The sequence below is a fragment of the Delphinus delphis genome, chromosome 7 (assembly GCF_949987515.2).
Source record: "Delphinus delphis chromosome 7, mDelDel1.2, whole genome shotgun sequence".
Classification (NCBI taxonomy): domain Eukaryota; kingdom Metazoa; phylum Chordata; class Mammalia; order Artiodactyla; family Delphinidae; genus Delphinus; species Delphinus delphis.
The window spans coordinates 6,790,156-6,817,398 of NC_082689.1; the positions used below are offsets into that span (position 1 = coordinate 6,790,156).

At 39.3% G+C, this 27,243-nt stretch overlaps 1 protein-coding gene across 10 annotated transcripts in view; it reads left to right on the forward strand.

Annotated features, from left to right (window-relative positions):
* The window catches only part of USP40 (ubiquitin specific peptidase 40), a 90,084-nt gene that overhangs the window by 53,030 nt on the left and 9,811 nt on the right, over positions 1 to 27,243 (forward strand). For 6 of the 10 annotated variants that reach the window (XM_060015896.1, XM_069540828.1, XM_069540829.1 and 3 more), the window contains 9 exons: positions 2,088 to 2,141; positions 2,899 to 2,987; positions 4,506 to 4,592; positions 14,920 to 14,956; positions 16,791 to 16,855; positions 19,912 to 19,986; positions 22,852 to 22,978; positions 24,948 to 25,093; positions 26,352 to 26,470. In XM_060015896.1, coding sequence (XP_059871879.1) covers positions 2,088 to 2,141; positions 2,899 to 2,987; positions 4,506 to 4,592; positions 14,920 to 14,956; positions 16,791 to 16,855; positions 19,912 to 19,986; positions 22,852 to 22,978; positions 24,948 to 25,093; positions 26,352 to 26,470 — 799 coding nt within the window. Of the gene's footprint in view, positions 1 to 2,087; positions 2,142 to 2,898; positions 2,988 to 4,505; positions 4,593 to 14,903; positions 14,957 to 15,004; positions 15,861 to 16,790; positions 16,856 to 19,911; positions 19,987 to 22,851; positions 22,979 to 24,947; positions 25,094 to 26,351; positions 26,471 to 27,243 lie in introns of those variants that run through there. The other 4 variants (XM_069540827.1, XM_060015897.2, XM_060015903.1 and 1 more) reach the window with 3 other exon arrangements.

A 27,243-nucleotide genomic window follows, 5' to 3' on the forward strand; every position in this document is an offset into this window, starting at 1 on the left:
ATTCTATGCTGGCTTCACATTACTGTAGTATAAGGGCTAGAACTCAGGAATCTCAAAGAGATTCTGTTCTGTTCAGATAAAGATAGAACTTCTAAGGCCCATGGCATTCTTGCCCTCTCAGAAGCCTCCACCCCTTTGAATTCCCCCACCTCATATGCAACTTGGTAAGAATTGTTTGGAATTAAAACCTAATATACTTCTTCCCACAAAGCAGGAGTCTTTGCATCCTCAAAAACAGGGCCTACTGGCCCTAATCCATTTACTAATAACTAAGCATAAAAATCACCTATCTAGGCAGAGTCTGTGCAGTTCTAATACACATGAATTTCAATGGCCACCGTTCATCACCGTTACCCAGCAGCATGGTTCAAATTTCAGCTGCCACTGGATATTAACTGAGTAATTGCATAAAGTACAAACTTTGCTACTAACCCTTTAGTCTACAGATCACTGTGAAATAACATGTACATCGTGGTCAGTGGCCAGTTACTTCACTCTTTAAAGCCTATCAGTGATTGGTCAGTGCATAGCTGCTATTAATTTCACCACGTAGACAGCAAAGTGTGTAGTTTATTGCCTCCTTTTCTCCCAGTGGTAAACTCAGGTAACATTTTACAAGAACGGATAATCGAAGTAGCCAACAATGGTGAAAGTGCAGGAGAGAAACAAAAGTGTATGGGACTTCCCTTGTGGTGCAGTGGTTAAGAATTTGCCTGCCAATGCAGGGGACACGGGTTCGAGCCTTGGTCCGGGAAGATCCCACGTGCCGCAGAGCAACTAAGCCCATGCGCCACAACTACTGAACCTGCGCTCTAGAGCCCAAGAGCCACAACTACTGAAGCCCTTGCGCCTAGAGCCCGTGCTCCACAACAAGAGAAGCCACCGCAATGAGAAGCCCACACACCACAACAAAGAGCAGCCCCCGCTCACTGCAACTAGAGAAAGTCGCATGCAGCCACAAAAGGCCCAACACAGCCAATAAATAAATAAATATATTAAAAAAAGAGAGAGAGAGAGAGAAACAAAAGTATATGGAGCTGTAGAAGAAATAGCTGGCTGTGGGAATGCTGACACTGCTGTCATTTGAGAGGATCCAGATGTGCAGCCAGAGGAACTTAACATAAACTCACAGGAGTGAGGAAAGTGGTTGTGATGAAAAGTATATGAAGATATCCCAGAGGAGTCGACGCTGGCAGAAACACTTCATATTAAAGGAGCTCTTGGAGATATTTCATGAAATTGAAAGTACAAAACAAAATACTGGAAGCTGATCCAAACTTAGATTATCATTAGGGGCTAGAGAAGATGTTCACCGTGTACTGCAAGCTCTACAAGACAAAAGCAATCCCTATTTAAACTATTCTTGTGTTTTTTACAAAGAAAACATTTTAATTCTCAGTGTCTACTGTAGTGTTTTCTTTTTTTAATCTATTATTTTTGTCTGTGTTGGGTCTCGGTTGCTGCGCGCGGGCTTTCTCTAGTTGTGCCGAGCGGGGGCTGCTCTTCGTTGCGGTGCACAGGCTTCTCACTGCGATGGCATCTCTTGTTGCAGAGCACGGGATCTAGGCGCATGGGCTTCAGTAGTTGCAGCATGTGGGCTCAGTAGTTGTGGCTCGCGGGCCCTAAAGCGCAGGCTCAGTAGTTGTGACGCCCGGGCTTAGTTGCTCCGTGGCATGTGGGATCTTCCCGGACCAGGGCTCAAACCCGTGTCCCCTGCATTGGCAGTCGGATTCTTAACCTCTGCGCCACCAGGGAAGCCCCCTGTAGTGTTTTAAATTACAGTGTAAATATTAGTTTGCTATTTTTTTATTTCACTGTAGATGTATAACTGACAGAGTTTTTAATGTTTTGACAAAAAATTTTAAAGGTCACGGTACAATCATAATTTTTTTTTAAGATTTCTGTGCACAGTTTCAACTTGCACAGGTGTTCTTAGGGTCCTGCACTGCTGTGCAAAGGGAAGACTGCCTGTACGTGTTTTTTTGCTTGTTTTTTTGTTTTTTTAGCGTCCTGCTAATTAACACAGTATAGCATCTCTCTTTGGTTTTGTTCGTTTGCTGCACTAACCAGCATCTTTTTATTTATAGCCGAGGACAGCTGTTTGAGGCCTATTGATAGAGACGGGAAGCTTCTTTGTCCAGGTAAATCTTTTTGGTAGCCTTCAAAAGCTGGCACCTACTCATGCCACCTATCTTTCTCAACACTTTTACCTTAAACAGTGACTTCCAATACCTAATATTCTTAAGTTACCTTTTAGAAACTGGTTTATAGAACAGACTTTCACCCAGGTGTCTTCCTTGTGAATTACAGACAGTCCTAATCAAAAATCAAACACTTCTGTTTTCTAAAGGAAAACACCTGTCTTTCTGATTAGCTGACATGCATTTTAGTCATGGTTTTGCCCTAGTTGTATCTTTCTAGATGTATTATCAAAGTTTATTTGTTTTGCTGATTTCATCATGATACCAGTTATCACAGTAACCAGAGCCTTGGTTGTTACCTCTGTAACACATCTTGTCATTAGACTTAATTTACTCTTTTGATGGTAGTCACCATAGCAGCTTTAAACTTGGAAGAAGCTAGTCCATCATGCATGAATCAATTCAGAATATTACATAATCCACGCAGACAACAGCTCTCTTTTGTTAAGTATGAATCTAGAACATTCCTAGCTGCCTCTTATTTCTTAGCATTGCTGTACAGATAACAAGAGCATACGTCCTAGAGTGAGAAAATCTAAGATCAAACATAACTGCATATAATCCTTTGCATGGAGTATAACTCAGTTTTTTTCTTTCTTAACATTCTTGATTTACAAAGAAAGGCTGATTTCAGTGTAGTAGTTTGCCCAAAGGTAGGAATTAATACCATTTACCATGTTATCAAAATTCTTTTTAGTGCCAGACAATTATACTTTGAAGGAAGCAGAATTGAAGATGGGGAGTTCATTGGGACTGTGTCCTGGAAAAGCACCAACTTCTTCTCAGGTAAAAGGAGATCACCTGACAGACCCAAACCAGCCTTACTGTGATCAGAAGTTCTTAATTGTATGATTCACTCCTTAACTACTGCAGTAATACTGTTTTTCTTAAAATTTTTCTTTTCCTTAAATGATACCTTTTATTTAGGAATACATCCATGTAGTTCTCTGTGTTTAAGTCAAAAATACTATGTCAAAGTATGTTCATAAGGTGGTTTTTCTGTGAAAATTTTGTGGTTAAGGGAGATCTTTAAAGTTGAGTGGCCACCAGTTTCAACCACCATAATTCATAAATTCTAAAATGTACACTTTTTCTCCTATATTTTAACATCTGTGAGATTAAGATGCATCTTACAGTCAGTGGCATCCTGCACTGGAGCTGATGCTATGCTTCCTTTCTTAGTAGTGCATAAAATATTAAGTAACAACTGGCAGCATTCTAGATTTAATGAAATACAGTATACTGATTTTGAACTTAATTACTCCCTGCAATAATTTAATAGACTCACAGCAGATTTTTCTTTATCGGTATTCATTTTATTTACAGAATACTATCAGGTTGACCTTTGCCTAGAACCCTACCTACTTAATAAACTTTCATTACAGTCCAAAAGCCATAATGAAGTCCTTACTGCTAAGACTCTGTATCATGATAAGCTAAACTCATATCAGGATCCCCGTGGCTCCTAGATCCCTGATATGGAACTAATCCACTTCATTAGTTTTCCCAGCTACCTCCCCTTTAATTTGTTCTTCCCCAAACTCTAACAAATAGTAGTGCATGACAAGAGCATAGGAGAAAAAACACGACAAGTGCGGTTGAGTTAGAAAAGAAAAATAGGGCTGTAAAGAACTGAATTGACGAGATCAGATTTACATTTTTCCTGTGGGTTCCAGAGAGTTAAAGTATATGGGACCTCTGGACAGAAAATAAGATCACAAACTAATGACTCAGAAAAAACACAGTTAATGCTTATAGTGTATAGTAATTGCAAATCTCTTTGAGGAATGACTGAGAGAGAGATGGAGATCATACTAGAATAAATAATGTCTGTGAGAGATGTTTCTTAGGAGTAAAAACATTGGTGATAAAGAATCTTACATTTCTAGGTAGTCAAGATTATTGTTTAAATTGTAACTTTAAAATACCCAACGTAGACTTGTTTTTACATAATTTGTTTTTTTTTTTTTTTTTTTTTTTTTTTTTTGCGGTACACGGGCCTCTCACTGTTGTGGCCTCTCCCGTTGCGGAGCACAGGCTCCGGACGCGCAGGCTCAGCGGCCATGGCTCACGGGCCCAGCCGCTCCGCGGCATGTGGGATCTTCCCGGACCGGGGCGCGAACCCATGTCCGCTGCATCGGCAGGCGAACTGTCAACCACTGCGCCACCAGGGAAGCCCCCATAATTTGAGATTTTTATTAAAGTTTTATGACCATTGACTTTCCGGTTTGGGAAATAAATAATATATTTATAGAATTTTGAAATTCAAATTAAATTGCATTTATAACTCTATCTTGATCTTAGCTGTTCCTGTTTTTCGCTGTGGGGAGCGATGTTCAGCCTGGGACGGAGATGGAGATCATAGTAGAAGAAACAATATCTGTGAGAGATGTAAGGAATTTTACTTTGGGTGGCCGGGGTCTGTGGGTGTTTGGTATGGGGAGCAGTGGGAACCCGTGTTAGGATTTTGAGATCCTAAGTATACATAATATGCTTTAAAGAATTCTATGTATTCAATAAAAGAATAGTTTGGATTGTTTGAAAGGTGGTGAGCCAGCTGTGGTTTTAAAAATAAGATGATTCTTTTTTCTTGTCTGACTACTAATAATGCATGTTTATTGTAGAAATTTGGGATATATAAAAATGGGTTAAAAGAAAAGAATTAAAACCCCTCATTATCCCTTATCCCACTAATGTTAACATTTTGGCATATTTCCTTCTGCTGTTCCTACACTATGTGTACACACATCTCACACACACAGGTGTGAATGTGTGTGTGTGATAAAGCAAACAATTAGGTTAATGTCACTGAGAACCGGGACTTTCAGTCTTGGAAAATGAAGAGGCAGATAACATCAGTGTGGTTAAAGAACGCCTGTACTCCTGAATTTGTTTTTAGGTTTGTTTTAAATATTTATTTGTTTGCTTGTTTATTTACTTATTTATTTATTTTGGCTGTGCCACGTGGGAATCTCCGTTGCGGCATGCGTGATCTTTAGTTGTGGTGTGTGGACTTCTTTTTTTAATATTTATTTATTTGTTTGTTTATAATTTAAATTTAATTTTATTTTTTTATACAGCAGGTTCTTATTAGTTATCCATTTTATACATATTAATATATACATGTCATTCCCAATCTCCCAATTCATCCCACCACCACCACCCCCTGCCCCGCTGCTTTCCGCCCTTGGTGTCCATATGTTTGTTCTCTACATCTGTGTCTATATTTCTGCCCTGCAAACTGGTTCATCTGTACCATTTTTCTAGGTTCCACATGTATGCATTAATATGCACTATTTGTTTTTCTCTTTCTGACTTATTTCACTCTGTATGACAGTCTCTAGATTCATCCATGTCTCTACAAATGACCCAATTTCCTTCCTTTTTATGGCTGAGTAATATTCCATTGTATATATGTACCACATCTTCTTTATCCATTCATCTGTCGATGGGCATTTAGGTTGCTTCCATGACCTGGCTATGGTAAATAGTGCTGCAGTGAACGTTGGGGTGCATGTGGCTTTTTGAATTATGGTTTTCTCTGGGTATATGCCCAGTAGTGGGTTGCCCATTCTAACTGGTGTGAGGTGATACCTCATGGTAGTTTTGATTTGCATTTCTCTAATAATTAGTAATGTTGAGCAGCCTTTCATGTGCTTCTTGGCCATCTGTATGTCTTCTTTGGAGAAATGTCTATTTGGGTCTTCCGCCCATTTTTGGATTGGGTTGTATGTTTTTTAGTATCGAGCTGCATGAGCTGTTTATATATTTTGGAGATTAATTTGTCCGTTGATTCATTTGCAAATATTTTCTCCCATTCTGAGGGTTGTCTTTTTGTCTTGTTTGTAGTTTCCTTTGCTGTGCAAAAGCATTTAAGTTTCATTAGGTCCCATTTGTTTATTTTTGTTTTTATTTCCATTACTCTAGGAAGTGGATCAAAAAAGATATTGCTGTGATTCATATCAAAGAGTATTCTTCCTATGTTTTCCTCTAAGAGTTTTATAGTGTCTGGTCTTACATTTAGGTCTCGAATCCATTTTGAGTTTATTTTTGTGTATGGTGTTAGGGAGTGTTCTAATTTCATTCTTTTACATGTAGCTGTCCAGTTTTCCTAGCACCACTTATTGAAGAGACTGTCTTTTCTCCATTGTATATCCTTGCTTCCTTTGTCATAGGTTAGTTCACCACAGGTGCGTGGGTTTATCTCTGGGCTTTCTATCCTGTTCCATTGATCTGTATTTCTGTTTTTGTGCTGGTGTCTTGATTACTGTAGCTTTGTAGTATAGTCTGAAGTCAGGGGAGTCTGATTCCTCCAGCTCCGTTGCTTTCCCTCAAGACTGCTTTGGCTATTCAGGGTCTTCTGTGTCTCCATATAAATTTTAAGGTTTTTTGTTCTAGTTCTGAAAAAAATGCCACTGGTAATTTGATAGGGATTGCATTGAATCTGTAGATTGCTTTGGGTAGTATAGTCATTTTCACAATATTGATTCTTCCAATCCAAGAACATGGTATATCTCGCCATCTGTTTGTATCATCTTTAATTTCTTCCATCAGTGTCTTATAGTTTTCTGCATACAGGTCTTTTGTCTCCCTCGGTAGGTTTATTCCTAGGTATTTTTTTCTTTTTGTTGCAGTGGCAAATGGGAGGGTTCCCTTAATTTCTCTTTCAGATTTTTCATCATTAGTGTATAGGAATGCAAGAGATTTCTGTGCATTAATTTTGTATCCTGCAATTTTACCAGATTCATTGATTTCGCTCTAGTAGTTTTCTGGTGGCATCTTTAGGATTCTCTATGTGTAGTATCATGTCATTTGGAAACAGTGACAGTTTTAATTCTTTTCCAATTTGTATTCCTTTTATTTCTTTTTCTCCTCTGATTGCTGTGGCTATGACTTCCAAAACTATGTTGAATAATAGTGGTGAGAGTGGACATCCTTGTCTTGTTCCTGATCTTAGAGGAAATGCTTTCAGTTTTTCACCATTAAGAATGATGTTTGCTGTGGGTTTGTCATATATGGCCTTTATTATGTTGAGGTAGGTTCCCTCTATGCCCACTTTCTGGAGAGTTTTTATCATAAATGTGTGTTGAATTTTGTCAAAAGCTTTTTCTGCATCTGTTGAGATGATCGTATGGTTTTTATCCTGCAGTTTGTTCATATGGGGTATCACGTTGATTGATTGGCATATACTGAAGAATCCTTGCGTCCCTGGGATAAATCCCACCTGATCATGGTGTATGATCCTTTTAATGTGTTGTTGGATTCTGTTTGCTAGTATTTTGTTGAGGATTTTTGCATCTATGTTCATCAGTGATATTGGTCTGTAATTTTCTTTTTTAGTAGTATCTTTGTCTGGTTTTGGTATCAGGGTGATGGTGGCCTCATAGAATGAGTTTGGGAGTGTTCTTTCCTCTGCAGTTTTTTGGAAGAGTTTGAGAAGGGTGATGTTAGCTCTTCTCTAAATATTTGATAGAATTCACCTGTGAAGTCATCTGGTCCTGGACTTTTGTTTGTTGGAAGATTTTTAATCACAGTTTCAATTTCATTACTTGTGATTGGTCTGTTCCTGTTTTCTATTTCTTCCTGGTTCAGTCTTGGAAGATTATACCTTTCTAAGAATTTGTCCATTTCTTCCAGGTTGTCCATTTTATTGGCATAGAGTTGCTTGTAGTAGTCTCTTAGGATGCTTTGTATTTCTGCAGTGTTTGTTGTAACTTCTCCTTTTTCATTTCTAATTTTATTGATTTGAGTCCTCTCCCTACTTGATGAGTTTGGCTAATGGTTTATCAATTTTGTTTATCTTCTCAGAGAACCAACTTTTAGTTTTATTGATCTTTGCTACTGTTTTCTTTGTTTCTGTTTCATTTATTTCTGCTCTGATCTTTATGATTTAGTTTCTTTTGCTAACTTTTGGTTTTGTTTGCTCTTCTTTCTCTAGTTCTTTTAGGTGTAAGCTTAGATTGTTTATTTGAGATTTTTCTTGTTTCTTGAGGTAGACTTGCATTGCTATAAACTTCCCTCTTAGAACTGCTTTTGCTGCATCCCATAGGTTTTGGATTGTCGTGTATCATTGTCATTTGTCTCTAGGTATTTTTTGATTTCCTCTTTGATTTCTTCAGTGATCTCTTGGTTATTTAGTAACGTATTGTTTAGCCTCCACGTGTTTGTGTTATTTACGTTTTTTTTCCCTGTAATTGATTTCTAATCTCATAGTGTTGTGCTCAGAAAAGATGCTTGATGTGATTTCAGTTTTCTTAAATTTACTGAGACTTGATTTGTGACCCAAGATGTGATCTATCCTGGGGAATGTTCCATGCACACTTGAGAAGAAAGTGTAATCTGCTGTTTTTGGATGGAATGTCCTATAAATATTAATTAAATCTACCTGGTCTGTTGTGTCATTTAAAGCTTCTGTTTCTTTACTTATTTTCATTTTGGATGATCTGTCCATTGGTGTAAGTGAGGTGTTAATGTCCCCCACTATTATTTTGTTACTGTCGATTTCCCCTTTTATGGCTGTTAGCGGTTGCCTTATGTATTGAGGTGCTCCTATATTGGGTGCATATATATTTATAATAGTTATATCTTCTTCTTGGATTGATCGCTTGATCAATATGTAGTGTCCTTCCTTGTCTCTTGTAACATTCTTTATTTTAAAGTCTATTTTATATGATATGAGTATTGCTACTCCAGCTTTCTTTTGATTTCCATTTGCATGGAATATCTTTTTCCATCCCCTCACTTTCAGTCTGTATGTGTCCCTAGGTCTGAAGTGGGTCTCTTGTAGACAGCATATAGATGGGTCTTGTTTTTGTATCCATTCAGCAAGCCTGTGTCTTTTGGTTGGAGCATTTAATCCATTCACGTTTAAGGTAATTATCGATATGTATGTTCCTGTTACCATTTTCATAATTGTTTGGGGTTTGTTTTTGTAGGTCCTTTTCTTCTCTTGTGTTTTCCACTTAGAGAAGTTCCTTTAGCATTTGTTGTAGAGCTGGTTTGGTGGTGCTGAATTCTCTTAGCTTTTGCTTGTCTGTAAAGCTTTTGATTTCTCCATCGAATCTGAATGAGATCCTTGCTGGGTAGAGTAATCTTGGTTGTAGGTTCTTCCCTTTCATCACTTTAAATATGTCATGCCACTCCCTTCTGGCTTGTAGAGTTTCTGCTGAGAAATCAGCTGTTAACCTTATTGGAGTTCCCTTGTATGTTATTTGTCATTTTTCCCTTGCTGCTTTCAATAATTTTTCTTTGTCTTTAATTTTTGCCAGTTTGATTACTGTGTGTCTCAGCGTGTTTCTCCTTGGGTTTATCCTGTATGGGACTCTCTGTGCTTCCTGGACTTGGGTGGCTATTTCCTTTCCCACGTTAGGGAAGTTTTCAACTATAATTCTCTTCAAATATTTTCTCTGGACCTTTCTCTCTTCTCCTTCTGGGACCCCTGTAATGCGAATCTGGTTGCATATAATGCTGTCCCAGAGGTCTCCTAGGCTGTCTTCATTTCTTTTCCATCTTTTCTCTTTATTATGTTTGCAGCAGTGAATTCCACCGTTCTGTCTTCCAGGTCACTTATCCGTTCTTCTGCCTCAGTTATTCTGCTACTGATTCCTTCTAGTGTATTTTTCATTTCAGTTATTGTATCGTTCATCTCTATTTGTTTGTTCTTTCATTCTTCTAGGTCTTTGTTAAACATTTCTTGCATCTTCTTGATCTTTGCCTCCATTCTTTTTCGACGTCCTGCATCATCTTCACCATCATTATTCTGAATCTTTTTTCTGGAAGGTTGCCCATCTCCGTTTAGTTGTTTTTCTGGAGTTGTATCTTGTTCCTTCATCTGGTACATAGCCCTCTGCCTTTTCACCTTGTCTTTCTTTCTGTGTATGTGGTTTTTGTTCCATAGGCTGCAGGATTGTAGTTCTTCTTGCTTCTGCTGTCTGCCCTCTGGTGGATTCTATTTATTTATTTATTCGTTTGGTTATGTTGGGTCTTAGTTGCAGCATGCAGGCACTTCGTTGCAGCATGCAGGCTCTAGATCGCGCAGGCTTAGTTGCCCCGTGGCATGTAGTATCTTAGTTCCCTAGCCAGGGATCGAACCTGGGCCTCCATTGGGAGCACAGAGTCTTACCCACTGGACCACCAGGGAAGTCCCTGTGCTCCTGAATTTGAATTAGAAGAGTCAGAATGAACCTGATATATTTTTTCTTTAAAAAATGATTTTACTAGCTCTGTCCCCTGAAATCGCTTATAGAAACAGTGATCAACCTGGTAGTAGCAAGCACCCCAGCCTTCAGATTGTGGTCACTCAGTACCATTTCCTAGAGGAACTAGGGCTTCTCGGAGTAATGGCTGGTTCTGTATCTAGGTCAGGAAAGTGTTTGATGAGCCTGGAACATCTTATCAGGACAGAAAACAGTATAGCTAGCAAAGACCTCTGGGATCAGAGAGCGTCAGGAGCCAACCTGAAGATAAGAGTTTGAACCTCAGTGGGAATAATAATGAAAATTGATTCACACATACATAAAGTCCATGAGTTCACAGTGATCCTAAAAAGTATGCTATTCATTGCTTACCTGCAGTGGGTGCTCGGGAACCGTAAACGGAAGAGTCGAGCATTTATCTTTTTCTTTGCAAACTATACCTCACATCAACCAAATAGATAATGAGAAGATTTTTTTAATAGACATATCCCAGCTAACAAAACGAAGAAAGAATTTTAGACTATCACTGTTTTTCAACTCCTAATGAATTAATGGATCTAAGCAAGGATCCTGAAAAACTGCTAACAACTCCAAAAGAGCAACACCCAGACATTTAGAAGTTCAAAACAATACCGGTGCTCTTCTTGCCAAAAGAAAAGAAAACTGGACCTGAGTCCGATCAAGCCTCTAGGTCTGAGTACCAGTTTATAAGAAGTACAGGGGACAGAGGGACCTGTCAGGTGCACCACAGGCCTGCGGTAAGCACTGTCCTGAAGTGGAAAACTCCTCTTCAAGAAATCAACTGCAGTGTGAGACAGGCTGTAGGTTAAAGGAGACTTAGGAGAAATAGCAGGTAGGTGCAATGTATGGAATTTATGGGGCCCTTGATTCAAACCAAAAGAACTGTAGTAACAGTTTAAGAGAAAGTAAGGAAATTTGAACACTGACAGAATATTTGTTATTTACGAGTTCTTAATTTTTTTAGATATTATAATTATGTAAGAGTTACATTTTTTAAAAGAATCTTCATCTTTTAGAGCTGAGTACTGAATGTCAATAAATGATACCTGACATTTGCTTCAAAAGAATGTGAGGAGCGAGTCAGGGGAAGTGGGCGGGGCACAGACACAGGACTGGCCGCAGCAGGAGTTGAGGCTGGCAGTAGACACTTGAGGGTTCATTTTACTGTCCTCTGCACGTGTGTGAAATTTTCCATGATAAAACTTTTTTTAAATTATTTATTATTTTTTAATAAATTTATTTATTTAATTTATTTTTGGCTGCATTGGGTCTTCGTTGCTGCACACAGGTTTTCTCTAGTTGCGGTGAGCGGGGGCTACTCTTCGTTATGGTGCGCGGGCTTCTCATTGCGGTGGCTTCTCTTATTATGGAACATGGGCTCTAGGCACGTGGGCTTCAGTAGTTGTACACGGGCTCAATAGTTGTGGCTTGAGGGCTCTAGAGCACAGGCTCAGTAGCTGTGGCGCACGGGCTTGGTTGCCCTGTGGCATGTGGGATCTTCCCAGACCAGGGCTAGAACCTGCGTCCCCTGTATAGGCAGGCGGATTCTTAACCACTATGCCACCAGGGAAGTCTCCAAACATGTTTTAAATAAAATGTTTCTTTACCCTTTGTTACAAGCTGTAAATATTTACCCACGTTTTCATTTGCCTTTTAACTTTAATACATTTTTTTGTTTTGGGGTTTTTTTAGCTTTAAAAAAAAGTTTATTATTGACTTACTGCCAGCAAGTGATACATATCATAGGAATCCGACATTAGAGTGTCTCTGATAAGGTCTGGACTTGTGCTAGACGACTGTAAGGAGGGATACGGGCTAATTTTGGATCGGATGCTATCAAGAGTTGGGGGGCAATTCAGTATCTTATTTATGTTTGTAAGTTGGAAGTGTGAAGAGGGACTAGAAATATCATTGGAAAGGCAGCAGTTACTTAGAGGAAAAGATGGTTAGTCATTTTGTGCCTGGGATGTGGCCTTGGGTAACTTTAGTGTTTTTTCGTTTCAAAGAACGGAAACCACAAAACTTTTCAAAGGTGCGATGTGTATGTCTTTCTTCTGTTCTATCCTGAACCCACTGCAGGCAGAGTCATTCCCCGTGCCCACCCACCCCCCTTCCCCCAGCTGAAACTGCTCCGTCAAGGCTGTCAGTGGCCTCCATGTTGCTGTGTCCAGTGAGCAGGTCTCGGTCTTCATCTTACTTGCTCTTTCAGCAGCAGTGACATACTTGATGACTTTTGTCACTTGCTTTGAGAAGACTGCAGCTCTTTAGGTTTTCTTCCCACCTCTCCGGCCTGCCTGTTCTCAGTCTTGTTTCCTCTTCTCTCTGCCTTCTGAGCGCCTCGTGCTCAAGTCGTAGACGCCATACTCATATGTATGAGCTCCTGGTCTCTTAACATACTTCACTCACATTTCCCTTTTCTATTACAGTGGCTCCATTTTCTGCTTGCTTAGGCCAAAAACCTTGAAATTGTCTTTGATTCTTTTCTTTCTTACTTCAGAACCAGTGTTTCAGGAAATCGTTTTGGTTCTACCATCAAGATTTATCTGGGATCTGATCATATCTTATTCCTTCCACTGCTGTCACCCCTTCACCTCTCATCTGGATTATTCCAGCAGCTTCCTAACCGATCTCCTTCCTTCCAGCCTGACACCTCCCAGGGTGTGTTCTTACAAAGAAGTGGAGTAATCCTTTAAAGTGTAAGATCAGTCAGTCCTCTGCACACAACCCTGCTCTGCTTTCCCATCTCACTCGGGGTGAGGGGGGGAGCCCCGAGTAACCTTGCAAGGCCCTGTGTGATCTGGCCCTTTGGTATTTTTAAAGAAAGAGTCTGACTATTACTCTCGCTCGCTCTACTCCAGCCGCGTTGGCCACTAGGCTGCTCCTCAAGCAGCCCTTTACACCGGCAGTTTCCTCTGTCTGGAACACAGTTAGGCTGAATGCTCAATTGCTTGTTTTTCTTAAATAATGGAGGCCTTTGAGACTGCAGTTTTCTTTGAATATGGCTTTGGTCCCATTCCCTGTTTTTTTTTTAATAAATTTATTTATTTTATTTACTATTTATTTTTGGCTGCGTTGGGTCTTCATTGCTGCACGCGGGCTTTCTCTAGTCGCGGCGAACGGGCAACTCTTCGTTGCGGTGTGTGGGCTTCTCACTGCGGTGACTTCTCTTGTTGCACAGCATGGACTCTAGGCGCACGGGCTTCAGTAGTTGCAGCACGAGGGCTCAGTAGTTGTGCCTTGTGGGCTCTAGAGCACAGGCTCAGCAGTTGTGGCGCACAGGCTTAGTTACTCCGCGGCATGTGGGATCTTCCAGGACCAGGGCTCGAACCCATGTCCCCTGCATGGGCAGGCGGATTCTGAACCACTGCGCCACCAGGGAAGCCCCCATTCCCTATTTTAACATACTCTGTTGTCATTGTCATCATTTTCTAAACAATCTTTAATTCTAGAGTCTCTTTTATTTTTAATCAGACAAGTGATTGTGGATTTAGTCTTATTTTTTAAACTTTGGGGGGACTAAAAATCCCCCTTGGTCACCACCCTATCCTTGTCGCTTCCCCAGAAGTCACTGTTGTCACTGGACAGTATAATCTTACCCACATCAGTAGAGTGTATCCTTCCGTACCTTTGCCGTGTGTGTACCAATGTGTGGGTATGTATGTACGTGTAGAAATAAGAGCTTGACTTGTATGGTTTTCTTTAAAATCATAAATGGGATCCCAGAACTTTGTTTCACTAAAATATTTTAAAGATCTTTTAAGACCAGTGAATATAAATCTCTTTTATCCTTTTAATTGTTTTAAGACCTCTCGTAGTTTATTTAAACGTTGCCCTGTTAATGCAGGGACGTCTGGATTGTTGGCCGTTTTTCTCCTGATGCAAGCAGGGCAGCAGTGACCATCCTGTGTGCTGCTCCCTCCGCTCTGTTACAGTATAAAGGAAATTTTACATACTCCTTTGCCCTAAAGTTATTTAAGAATGTTTTCCCCTCAAGAAGTTGGGAGTTTTTTTGTGACTATTTTTGTTTTGTTTAAACGTCTATTAATCGTGTCTCGTTTATTGAATTGTGCTATGAGCTCACAGTATGCATCGTTCTTCCCTCATGAGTTGACGTGTGACCAGTTGTTTCTTAGATGATAAATAAAAGCTAATCTCCTTCTCTAGGAGTCAGAGTTCTGTGAAATCAGCCTAATTAATCACATCTGGTCAAAAATACACTGTTAGTCCTCATAAGAAGGGAATCATACCGCAGTCCTGGAAGTGGATGAACTTTTAGATAGACCTGGTTGCGAACACTGGAAACTGGTTTTCCCTGCTGAGTTGGCGCCACGTAGCCCTTAGGAAGCGCTTACTTAATCACTGCATCGTGTGTATCTTTATCTGTTTGAGAATTACTAAATATAATCAGACTCAGATAGGCCCAGGGTCAAAAAAGGGTGTTTCTCACAATACTGTAACTCAGATATAGAACAACTAATGAACATAGTTTTTTTTTCTTACAGTGTTTAAAGGTAATGCTGGAGAAATCTGGCCTATCAGGTAAGTTACAGACCATGATGATACGTAAGTTTATCCACATCCTTTACTTATAATACATTTTCTATAAGCCTAATGAAAACTTTTCAAACTTTCTTTTTCTCCGGGGTTGTCAGTTATGCTTTACATTTCTATACGTACATAATTCTCCTGTTTCTTTTTTGCAGGCTAAAAGAAAACTAGTTGGAGGTTAGCCTAATTCTAAGGAAAGAGAGCCTAGATAGGGAACAACAAAGGTACAAAAGAGATACAGTTAAGATATAGACCCTCTGGAATTTCCTAGATCTTTTGCTGAATTTCTTTTTTTAACCTCATGGATTCAGAATTTCAATGCATTGTGTTTCAGGCCAGTATTTCTGTATATAGATTAGGGAATGTAATATGAATGAAAAAAGTAAACCCAGGGTGTCCTGAAGTGGCTACCCAGGTGGACCCACGGAGCAAGCTTGAGGAAGCACCACACTGCTTTCATCAGAGTCAGTGCTTGCCATTCTCTCCACCAGAGTGGAAGCATGGGGCTCCGTTATCTGGCAGGGACGTTCGCTTGCTCAACTTCTAGGAGTTTCTGTGCGATGCCTCAGGTCATCTCGACAGTAGTCCTCCCATGCAGGGATCATCCCCCGTTCCCACTTTCCAGATGCTGAAAATGGTTAAACGGCTTACCCAGTGTTACAGAGCAAGTGGCTAAGTGGCTCTGATTTCAGAACTCTGATTTCTTTCTACCATGCTCTGCTATGAAGTAATGGTGTTCACTCTTAACTTACTTTCTTTTTTTAAACAAACTTAGATTAAGTTAAATATCGATATAAATCTTACTGCATTTAAAACTAGAACCGATGACAAAAGAGGGTCTACAAAGAACAGTATTGGGATTCAAAACCTGTGGCCTGTGCAGGATAAATGTGAGGTCTGTGTTTCTTCGCTCGTCTGTAGCTTCTTTCGGTGGGTGGGGGGAGTTGACTGTTACAAAACATTGCTAGTTTTTTAACCATCAAGATTTTCAACTTTTGCTCGGTTCCCTCTCCCCGAAAAAAGTTCTCTCCCCATGTCGTGAGTGTGTAGCAAGCATGCTGAAAAACTGAAATCTGATTAACCTTCGTAAATGTTCATTTGTACCAACTACGTTGAAGCACTGTGCCGAAAGGACACGCTTTCGTTAGATGGCTGCTGACTAGATAGGACAGGTTTGCCGTACATGGTATCAGTTGCTGAGCGATGTTAGCGTGTGTTTTCGTCCAAGACAGTGAAATAAAACTCAATTTCATGATTTTAGGAGGGATTCTGTGCTTATGTATGTACATCTGTCTATGCTTAACGTGTGATGTGGATGCGCTTGTGTACTTGTAAATAATAAAGGTGTAAGTAGATGTTGCATACTAGTACCAAGTCTTAGTTTTATTTGCAAGTATACAGTTCTTGGTGGAATAGAGAGAAAATTAACCAAGTTGGGGCAATGACTTAATTTTTTTCAGGCCCTGGAAGAGATAATTTACTTTAAAAATTAGTTAATACTGGGCTTCCCTGGTGGCACAGTGGTTGAGAGTCCGCCTGCCGATGCAGGGGACGCGGGTTCGTGCCTCAGTCCGGGAAGATCCCACATGCCGCGGAGCGGCTGGGCCCGTGAGCCATGGCCGCTGAGCCTGCACGTCTGGAGCCTGTGCTCCGCAACAGGAGAGGCCACAGCAGTGAGAGGCCCGTGTACCGCAAAAAAAAATGAGTTAATACTTATTAGATGATATCCCATTTGATATTCATTTATCCAGAAGGGTCATTCCTGACAAACTCTTAAAACATATTATTCTGAATTCTTTTTCATCTGATTTTGATTCCTTCATAGGAGACGCATGGCATTTACGGAAAATGGATTGGTGCTATGAAGCTGGGGAAGCTTTATGGGAAGAAGTAAGATTATTTCTGTACATTTCATTTGTAAAGTGATTGTGCTTATTTTGTATTTTCATAAGGACACCACCCTACTCATGTGAATAAATTCTAGAGAAAGCTTTACTTTTTTTTTAGGATATACAAATCCATATGGGGGTCTACTTTTTCCTTACTGCAGTTTTTTCACAGAGTCAGAGGGGAAGTTTCAGCTAAGTGGGAACATATCTAACATCTGTATTGAGCCCTCTTTTGATAAGAGAATATGTCTCTAGTAGTAGTTCTTCATTAACAGGCAGAGAACTACAGAGAACAAAAGACATTTGTACCAGTGAAAGAATTTGAAGATACACTCTGAATTTTGAAACCTGAATATGTTAATCTGAGAGTTTCTCTGTAAGTTAATGATGGCAGAATTCATCTTACCAATCAGTCACTTAGGCTCTGATTCAAACTGCATCTCTAAATCCGGCCCAGACTCTTAGGGTAGACTTAGGAGCAGTGTTATCACAGGGTGTTTGGAGTCTGGTTAATCTTATTTTAAAAAATTTTTATTGAAGTGTAGTTGATTTACAATGTTGTGTTAGTTTCAGGTGTACAGCACAGATTCAGTTAAATGTTCAGTTAAATGTATATATTCTATTTTAGATTCTTTTCCATTATAGATTATTATAAGATATTGAGTATAGTTTCCTGTGCTGTACAGTAGGTCCTTATTGGTTATCTCTTCTATATATAGTGGTGTGTATATGTTAATCCCAAACTCCTAATTTATCCCTCCCCCCCTTTCCCCTTTGGTAAATAAGTTTGTTTCTATGTCTGTGAGTCTGTTTCTGTTTTGTAAATAAGTTCATTTGTATCATTTTTTTAGATTCCACATGTAAGTGATATATGATATTTGTCTTTCTTTGACTTACTTCACTTAGTATGACAATCTCTAGGTCCATCTGTGTTACTGCAAATGGCATTATTTCTTTTTTTTAAATGGTTGAGTAATATTCCACTGTATATATATATCACATCTTCTTTATCTATTCATATGTCAGTGGACATTGAGGTTGTTTCCATGTCTTGGCTGTTGTATATCGTGCCACTGTGAACATTGTGGTGTATGTATGTTTTCAAATTAGCGTTTTCTCCAGTTATATGCCCAGGAGTGGGACCACTGGATCATATGGTAGCTCTATTTTTAGTTTTTTAAGGAACCTCCATAGTGTTCTCCATAGTGGCTGCACCAATCTACATTCCCACCAACAGTGCAAGAGGGTTCCCTTTTCTCTACACCCTCTCCAGCATTTATTATTTTTTATTTTTTTAATAAATTTATTTATTTATTTTTGGCTGCATTGGGTCTTTATTGATGCACAGGCTTTCTCTAGTTGCAGCGAGCGGGGGCTGCTCTTCATTGTAGTGTGCAGGCTTCTCATTGCAGTGGCTTCTCTTGTTGCAGAGCACAGGCTCGAGGCACGTGGGCTTCAGTAGTTGTGGCACTCAGGCTCAGTAGTTGTGGCTCACGGGCTCTAGAGCGCAGGCTCAGCAGTTGTGGCGCATGGGCTTAGTTGCTCCGCGGCATGTGGGATCTTCCCGGACCAGGGATTGAACCTGTGTCCCCTGCATTGGCAGGCAGATTCTTAACCACAGTGCCACCAGGGAAGTCCCTCTACTATTTATTACTTACAGACTTTTTGATGATGGCCATTCTGACTGGTGTGAGGTGATACCTCACTGCAGTTTTGATTTGCATTTCTCTGATAATTAGTGATGTGAGCATCTTTTCATGTTGGTTAATCATCTTATTGTTGCTCCAAGTAGCATCAAACCTCACAGTCCAAATCCATGGCCTTAGAAGTACAGCCAGAATAAAGCTTTGTGAGAAAGCTTACACAATTGTGCTCACTCCCCTTTCCCCCAATCTTTATCCGCCTGCTTTCTGTTCAGTGAGACACTGGCATTGAACATCAACAGAGGTTGATCTAAAGCAGGGCCTTCCGGGAAACAGTCCTTGCTGTGTAACAGTCAGGGACAATACAGAGAGGCTCCTCTTGGGTCCTGGCCAGGAATTTGACTGCCTGGAGTAAAAAGTGAACCTCAAAGAATCTTCAGGACATACAGTTTGGATGTCAAAAGAGTGTATCTAGTCAAATGGTTTCCTTATTTTCTCCTCTTATTAATTCCCAAATCAGTATCAAACAGTTCATCTAAAAGCAAACTCATTACCCTCAGAACTAGCTCCGCTTCCCAGATTTGCTTCTTGTCTTTCCCATCCTGATCCTTTTCCGCCTGAAATGTGGCTTACGCTACTTACCTTACATCCGTCATATTTGGTCTCAGCCTTCAATCAGTTTTTCCACTCCTTCTTGACCATTCCCACTGCCGGCCTCCTGGTTCAAGCCCTGTTTTTTTGTGGTTTTTTGCCTCTTACCTAATTTACTACGAATGGTTTCCTGAGCCCATGTGTTCCCCACTTCAGTATGTCACAAGTGTGGCAGCTTAGATTGATCTTTAAAAACCCCTTCGCAGAAATCTTGAGTGGCTTTTTTAAAGCAACTGAAAACTCTTTTTCTTCTGTTCCGCATCCCTTTGACCTGTGACCACCTCTCCAACCCAGTTTTCTTTCCGTTACTCTCCAGCAGATACCTCCCATTCTAGTTAATCTGGTCTCTTAGCTCTTCCCCAGCACAAGTCATACTGACTCTTGACTTAACCTGGACTTTGCCGTGTTCTTCTTTCCCTGAGAAATTCCTTCTTGTTTCCTCTGGCTTTCCCAAATCCAGCCCATCTTTTGGGCTTAACTAAAATTTTATCTTCTGTAGATTAATCTGTCATTTCTTACCTCATCCATCTCCCTTCCTTTAATCTTTTACAGTTCATAATTATACAGTTTTAATACATAATGATATACTTTTTTATGGTTTTAGCTTATTTCTATCTCTTCAATATCTGTTTCTTTATTCATTTACTTATTTCTTGAAAGGGTAATAGAGGCATAGCGTTTTTTTTAAAAAGATCGAATGGTCTCTTTCTTCCTTTCAGAAGTCATAAGTGACAAAAAAGATTTTCACTTTCTGTATTCCCAGGATGCAGCACTGAAAGAGCTTATGCTCTCTTCTGGAGACACTTTGCTTTTAATCGAAGGAAAACTTCCTCCTCTGGTAAGATTTTGCTCCTGAATAGACATTTTGTAAATAACAGTTACTGTTTTATGATCGCAAGGATGATATGTTCTCATTGTGTGAAACTGGGGAAATACAATCATAAAGAGAATAGAGTACTTACCCAAAATCCTACCAGTCAGACAGCTACCATATTTTACATCTTATATATTTTCTTCCTATAAAGTCAAATTGTGTGTACAATTTTATTTCCTACTTTTTATATTTTACTTTTTAACCTGACCATAAAATCCAGAAACAATCATTATATCCAATATATGACTTACCACAGTTTTATTCACCTATATCCCTGTTGTTTGGATTTTAGCTTGTTTAAAATCTTTTGTTCTTATAAATAGTAATAAATATAAATCCTTCTTAAGACAATTCTAAAGATGGAATTAACAAGCCAAATTGTTTTCCCAAAGAGTCGTACCAAGTTTACAGTCCTAATGTGTGTCTGTGAGAGGGCTCACACCACTGCTCTTCCATAGACACTGTGTATTACCACTTGGAAAAGCCATTACTTATTAGTTTGTTTTTGTTTTAATGTGGACACATGTAAAGATGAAAATGACCCAGAATTGAAGCATTCAGATAATCATTTGCTTATGATTAGAAAACTCAGACAGTGTAGAAGCCTATAAAATGATAAACAGAAGTTTCTCCCATATCTTTCTCTCCAGAAAGAGCCACAGTAAACTTATTTTTCCTTGTGTATCCTTCCAAGAAAAGAATTATGCCTGTTTGTATGCTGAATGTAAATATGTGTGTATCCTTTTCAAAGTTTACATAAAGGGGGTCATATTCTATGCACTGTTTTATACCTTTCGTTTTTTGTTTGTTTTTATTCATTTAATATATCTTGAGGATCTCACATCAGCACATACAGACCTACCTTATTCTTTTTCATGACTTCATAGAATTCTGTTGTATTTTATACTGTGCTCTTTAAAGTTAATTTTTGAATTGATAATATTCATGATACAAAATTCAAAGTGTATAAAAAGCTGGGCCAGGAAAAGTATCCCCCGTCCCTCCTGTCCCCCTGCCACTTGGGGTCCTCCCTCCACAGGCAGCCAGCTTCCTCTGTATCCTTCCAGAGGCACGTGCTTATTAAATTTAATGCACACACACACGTATGTATGTGTACATTCATATGTATATACATATTTTTATTTACACAAATGATTATAAGCTTGACACCCTATTCTGCACCTAGCTTTTTTCATTACCCCCATATACATGCCACATCAGTACCCATGAAGTTATCTCGTTCCATTTGACGTATATGGAGGTACCGTGATTTATTTTTTAACCAATCTCTTTTCAAAGAATATTTAGGTTGTATCCAGTCTTCTGTCGATACAAATAACACTGCCAAAAATATCACTTATTTGCCATTTTGCACATATGTATCTACAGGATATTCCTAGAATTGAAATCGCTTTGTCAAAAGTTATGGCCTACCGTAATATAACCAGTCTTCTGAAGAGGGACCTTGAGGTTGTTTCATGGTTTTTGCTACCATAAACAATTTACAGTGAATATCTTTGTATGCATGGGCTAGTATATCAGAAGGTAAAATCCTAACCATGGAATGGCTGGGTCAGAGGGCTTGGGCATTTAAAATTTTGACAGCACCAAATCACCATCCAGAGACTTTGCAGCAGTTTCTACTCCTGGAACCAACATATAGGAGCTCAGGTTTACTTACAGTTTCACCACCGTAGAATATTATTAGACTTTCTGGTTTTTGACAGGTGAAAAAAAATGGTGTTTTTTGCTCTGATTTACATTTATTTATTTACTGCATGGAAGTTGAGTATTAATCTTCACCAATTTGATAAACAGAAAAATATTCTCATTTTAATATGCATTTCCTGAAATACATATTTAAAATACTTTACATGTTTTTTTTTTTTCACATTCTCATCTTCTGTTGTTGGAAATTGCGCACTGTAATAGCAACTGATCTTTCATTGAGAAAATCTGTTCAAGTTCTTTACCCACTCAAAAAAGGGGTGGGGAAGAACCAGTTAAATTAGTAAAACTGAAATTACCGAATGTGTTTAAGGAGTTGAGTTTATTTCACGTAGTTGGTATATAGGAATGCACCTTAGATCAATAGGTTGTTGGATCTCTATAAAGTTCCTTTAGAAACTTTTATAAATAAAAACTGCATGTAACTGCTGCATTGTGCTATGGTGCTCTTACAATGCCTGAAAACATTTATATAGTTTGTTCTGTCAAATGTTTTGTTAGTTTGTTTATACTTTTCACTTACTGTAGCTACCATGATATAGAACAGGAACTTCCCTGGTGGTCCAGTGGATAAGACTCCACGCTCCCAGTGCAGGGGGCCCGGGTTTGATCCCTGGTCAGGGAACTAGATCCCACATGCATGCTGCAGCTAAGAGTTTGCATGCCACAACTAAGGAGCCGTGGAGCCACAACTAAGGAGCCAACGAGCCAAAACTAAGACCCACTGCAATGAAATTTAAAAAAAAAAGAAGATATAGAACATTGGTCCCAGTCATCCTAAAGACTGATTTTTATGATTTTAAACTTTGATTGTAAAAACAGTAAGCAAGTATAATACATGACAGTTAATACATACATCTTAAGGAAAAATAAATTCAGGAACATATTCTATATCAAGATGTTTCTTTCTGGGAATTCCCTGGTGGTCCAGTGGTTAGGACTCCTTGCTTTCACTGCCAAGGGCACAGGTTCTATCCCTGGTCAGGGAACTAAGATCCCACAAGATGCTTGGCATGGCCAAAAAAAAAAGTTTCTTTCTGTGGAAGTAGAAGTTGACTTAATCTGTGTGCATCACAACAGTTGGAAATCTCCATTCCTCAGGGTTTCCTGAAGGTGCCCATCTGGTGGTACCAGCCACGGGGTACCTTGCATCTCTGGAAGAGTCATCAGGACCAGACTAACTGTACCTTTTCTCAAGGCGGGGTCTGGAGAGCTAATTCCATCCAAGGTGAGAACACAACAGAATTACAGCAGCCAGTGTGTCATAAAGAAAAGTAAAATGATTGCTTCTGCTGAGAGGCAACTGAAATATGTATTTTTAAAATATAAGGTTGAAAATCAAAATCTATTCCATAATTCATAGTATAATAATAATACCATCCTATTTTTATACAGTGGTTTGTAACCTCTATAAAATCCCATCTCTTTTTTTGGCTTCACCTTGCATTTGCCGTGTTATTTTTATTATCATTATTATCATAGCAATATATTACACTCTTTCAAGGAATTGTTATATAGTATCACCTCTCAAGTGCCTCATGGCAGTCGGAATAGCGGCCCCAGTTATTGTAACAGACTAAGACATTGACGCTTTAGTCGCTTCCAGCGTCTTCACTGCAGCCCCAAGGGGCGGAGAGGCAGGGCTGGAGTCCGGACCCCACGCAGCTCCTGTTCTTTCTGCTGCCGCCACCCAGGAGCTCCTTCAAGGGCGTTCCAGCTCACTGACTTCTGAGAAGACTCACAGACAGGGTATAAACATATTGTTTCACTCTGTCTAAGTTTCTTCTCCACAGGCAGAATTCAGCACACACGTCATGATGAGCAAAGGCAGGGAGTTTGAATTGCCATTGTAAAAAGTGGGTTTCCACTTCATTATAAGAAGACACAAGTTAATCTCCTTTGTAACTGTAGATAAAGAGAATATATTTTTAGTAGGACCAAGTTCTTATATTTTTTTCCTTTTATCATGCTTAATTATCTAGCTTTTTTAATGCCTTGAAGTATTATATACTTACATTTCTTTTTATCTTTCAAAATTCAGTACTGAAACTAACACAAATGATCTCCTTACTTTTTGAAGTTAGGATTGTATGTATAGAGCAATAAAATACTTCATGTTGAATTAGCTATGAAATTGGCATTAAGTTATTTTTTGTTTGTGTTATATTAGACATGTTAAACAATTCTAAAAATGATTTTGTGATAGAGTAATAGTTACAACTTAAAAAGCAGTGTGTTTCTCCATGAAAGTAAAGAAAACAGTTCATTTTTTTGGTAGTCCTTCTGTATCACAACATATGGCAAATATTTTTATTTCTGAGAATTTCCTAAAAGTGTCTTTCAGGTAGTACCAGCTTACAGCAGCCTTAGACACAAGAAGAACCACTCATGAAGAGAGCTTTTTTACTTAATTTACTTATAATGAATTTCCTATTATGTATTAGCAGTGTGCCCAGCAGTAAGCAAAGACATTTAACTAAAGCAAAAATGAGTCAAATTACTGATTTCAAATTTAGTTATCAACTTTTATGTCCAGAGTTTTATATGAGAGCATTTTGTTTTCCCCTTTTTAAAACTAATGTAGAAAGGCCTTCTTATTGTCAAGAATTCTTTCAGTCAGTAAACATTTATTGGACATTTATTGTGTGGCACCCACCATTCCTGGCCCTGGAGAGACAAACAAGATAGATGACCTGTTCTCTCTTGAAAATCATATTCTGTAGGGGAGACAGATTAGGTTAAAATATATATATGTAAAAACACACATGTATACACACACATAAGAAAACAGACAGACAAAAGAGTAACAAGTTGGGACAAGTGTTATGAGAGAGAAACAGGTTAAATAAAAGATGAGAGCAGGGCAGGGTATCCAACCAGCAGAGTCCTCTTTGAGGAAGGAGAGGGTGTGGGAAAGAGCGTTCCAGGTAGACAGCCCAAGTGTAAAATTCCTCAAAGCCATTCTAGTGAGAAGACCTGGTGCTGTGGCCACAGCATGCTCCCTGGCTGCCCATCTACTGGGCCCTGCTTCCTCCCCGTGAAGTCCTGAGGGGCTGACCCGAGGAATTCAGATTCTGAGTTGCTTGGATGGAATCGTACTAAACCCGTTTGCAGTATCAAAACGTGGCCTGTATTTCAGAAATAAGAGCTAAGTACGTCTAAAGCTCCTGTCAAACATCTTGCTCTGTCCTTTGTAGATGCTCCCAGTGACGCGCATGCAGAAGTTTCCCTCCGCTACTTGGGAGACGTTGAAATCTCAGAAGATGCTACGTTGGGGGAGCTGAAGTCTCAGGTCAGCCTTCCTCCTGCAGCGCGTACCTTACTGGTGATCTGGCTGCTTCCAGTGAGATATTAATATATTCTTCTATTTCCTCTTCCCTCAATTACAGTCTGTTCTGATAGGGCATGTGTTATATGCCATGTTCAGTGGTGAGTACCCAACAGGCCACACACATATTGCTCAGACAGCTCCCTGGGTTTGCTTCTACCAGTTGCCTGTGGCTTTCATTTATCCCCTCTCTGACAGGCATGCTGTGCTTTCATTTGAAATCTCCTCAGTGACTTGCAGCTTATGTTCATTTTGATTTTTTAGGGAAACATTTGTTGGAACATTTGTAAAGCATTCACTTTACTCCTTTATTTACATTGTTTTTGTGTCATTGTGATTCATGTGTTAAATGTTGGTAGTAAAAGCTGTGTGGTCAGTTGCCCAGGAGGTCAGAATATCAGCTTTATGTTAAACTAGATACTGTATTGTTTTCCTGGACATGAATACTCACAGACACAGTGTTCTGTCCAAATGGAAAGGCCGGGTTGAATACAACACACAATGCTTAAGAAGCATCTTATTCTCATTGGATTAAAATGAACATCCCTTCTTGCTCTTAAAGGAAACAGTGTAGGTGCATGTAAGGTGAATATCAGTCATTGATTGACTTCTGTGTGTCCTCAATATCTGAAATACCTTCCACAAAAAAACAAATGGTCTTATTCTAATAAGAACAAGTAGAAGGAGACTTTTTTTCTTATATTAGATTAAAAGATACAAAATTGCTGTTTCTAGATTTAAAACGGATGAATATTGGCCATTTTATATACTACAGCCTAAGTATATAAATAGTTATCCACCCCTACAGAATTAGTCCAGCGGTTTGGGCCTAGCGTTTGGATCCAGAGATTCTGAAATATTTCAAAATCAGAAGTTATTTCCATGGCAGAGGAAACTTTGTTGAATTATATGAGCACAGATGGAAGTTGAAGATGAGTCCTTGCTTTTATTAGAGAGGCCTCTGCTCTTGAGTTATATAGTCATATAGAAATTAATTTTAAAGTTTCATTTTCTAAAACATAATCATTGAAAAGGAGCTTTTGGCTCAGATTTAGAAACAGAAAAATCTCTCAGGCTGATTTCAGTAGAGAGGAATACAAAAATGACTCAGGGTTAATTTCATTTAAACGATATTCCTGTGGATTTTTTGGGTAGATATTATCATTACCTAAGATACTCTTTCCCTTAAATGTCATTGTGTGGCGCTTCATCTCTTTTTCCTAAAGCAGTCTGTTTTTAAGAGTGCTTTTTCCAATGTCTGTTTCTTTTCTAGGCCATGACCTTGCCCTCCTTCTCGGAGTTTTCCATCCCATCGCCCGCCTTCCTTAGAGCCTGGACGGTGGAAAGTAGGCGCCCCGGCAGGCTCTTACGAGTCCACTATCAGCGGCTCAGGTAGGGTTCTCAGTGAACACTCCACAACAGCCCGTTCTAGGTCATTCCACATTTGTCATGTCGATGATACTTTTTATCATAAATTAAACTCTGAGACAACTTCAGTGTCTCATATTAAGTATAAATGTAGTTTCATCTGTTTTTACTATGGTCCAGAGACTGTGAACAAAATTTTGATTGTTTTTCCCCCCAGCTTTATCGAGATATGATTGCCATGTAACACTGTGTAAATTTAAGGTGTGCAGCCTGTTGATCTGGCAGGCGTGTAGTGCAGAATGGTTACCACTGCAGCATTAGCGGACAACCTCCATCACATCATACAATCGCCATTTCCTTTTCGTGAGAACATTTAAGATCTACTTTCTTATCAGCAACTTTCAAGTATATAATTCAGTGTTATAAGATGAATATGTTCTGGGGATGTCATGTACAGCATGTTGATTATAGCTTATAACTGGAAGTATGTACCCTTGGACCAACATCTCCCCTTTTCAGCCAGTCCCAGGCCCTGGTAACCACCATTCTAGCCCCTGTTTCTATGAGTTCAGCTTTTTTGGATTCCACATATAAGTGATATCGTACAGCAGTTGTCTGATCTCACTTAGCATAATGCCCTCAGTGTCCATCCATGTTGTCTCAAACAACAGGATGTCCTTCTTTCTTACGACTGAATGATATTCCTTTGTGTGTGTATGAGTGTGTGTACACATACGTACATATACCACATCTTTATCCATTCATTGGTTAACAGACACTAGGTTTTTCCATATCTT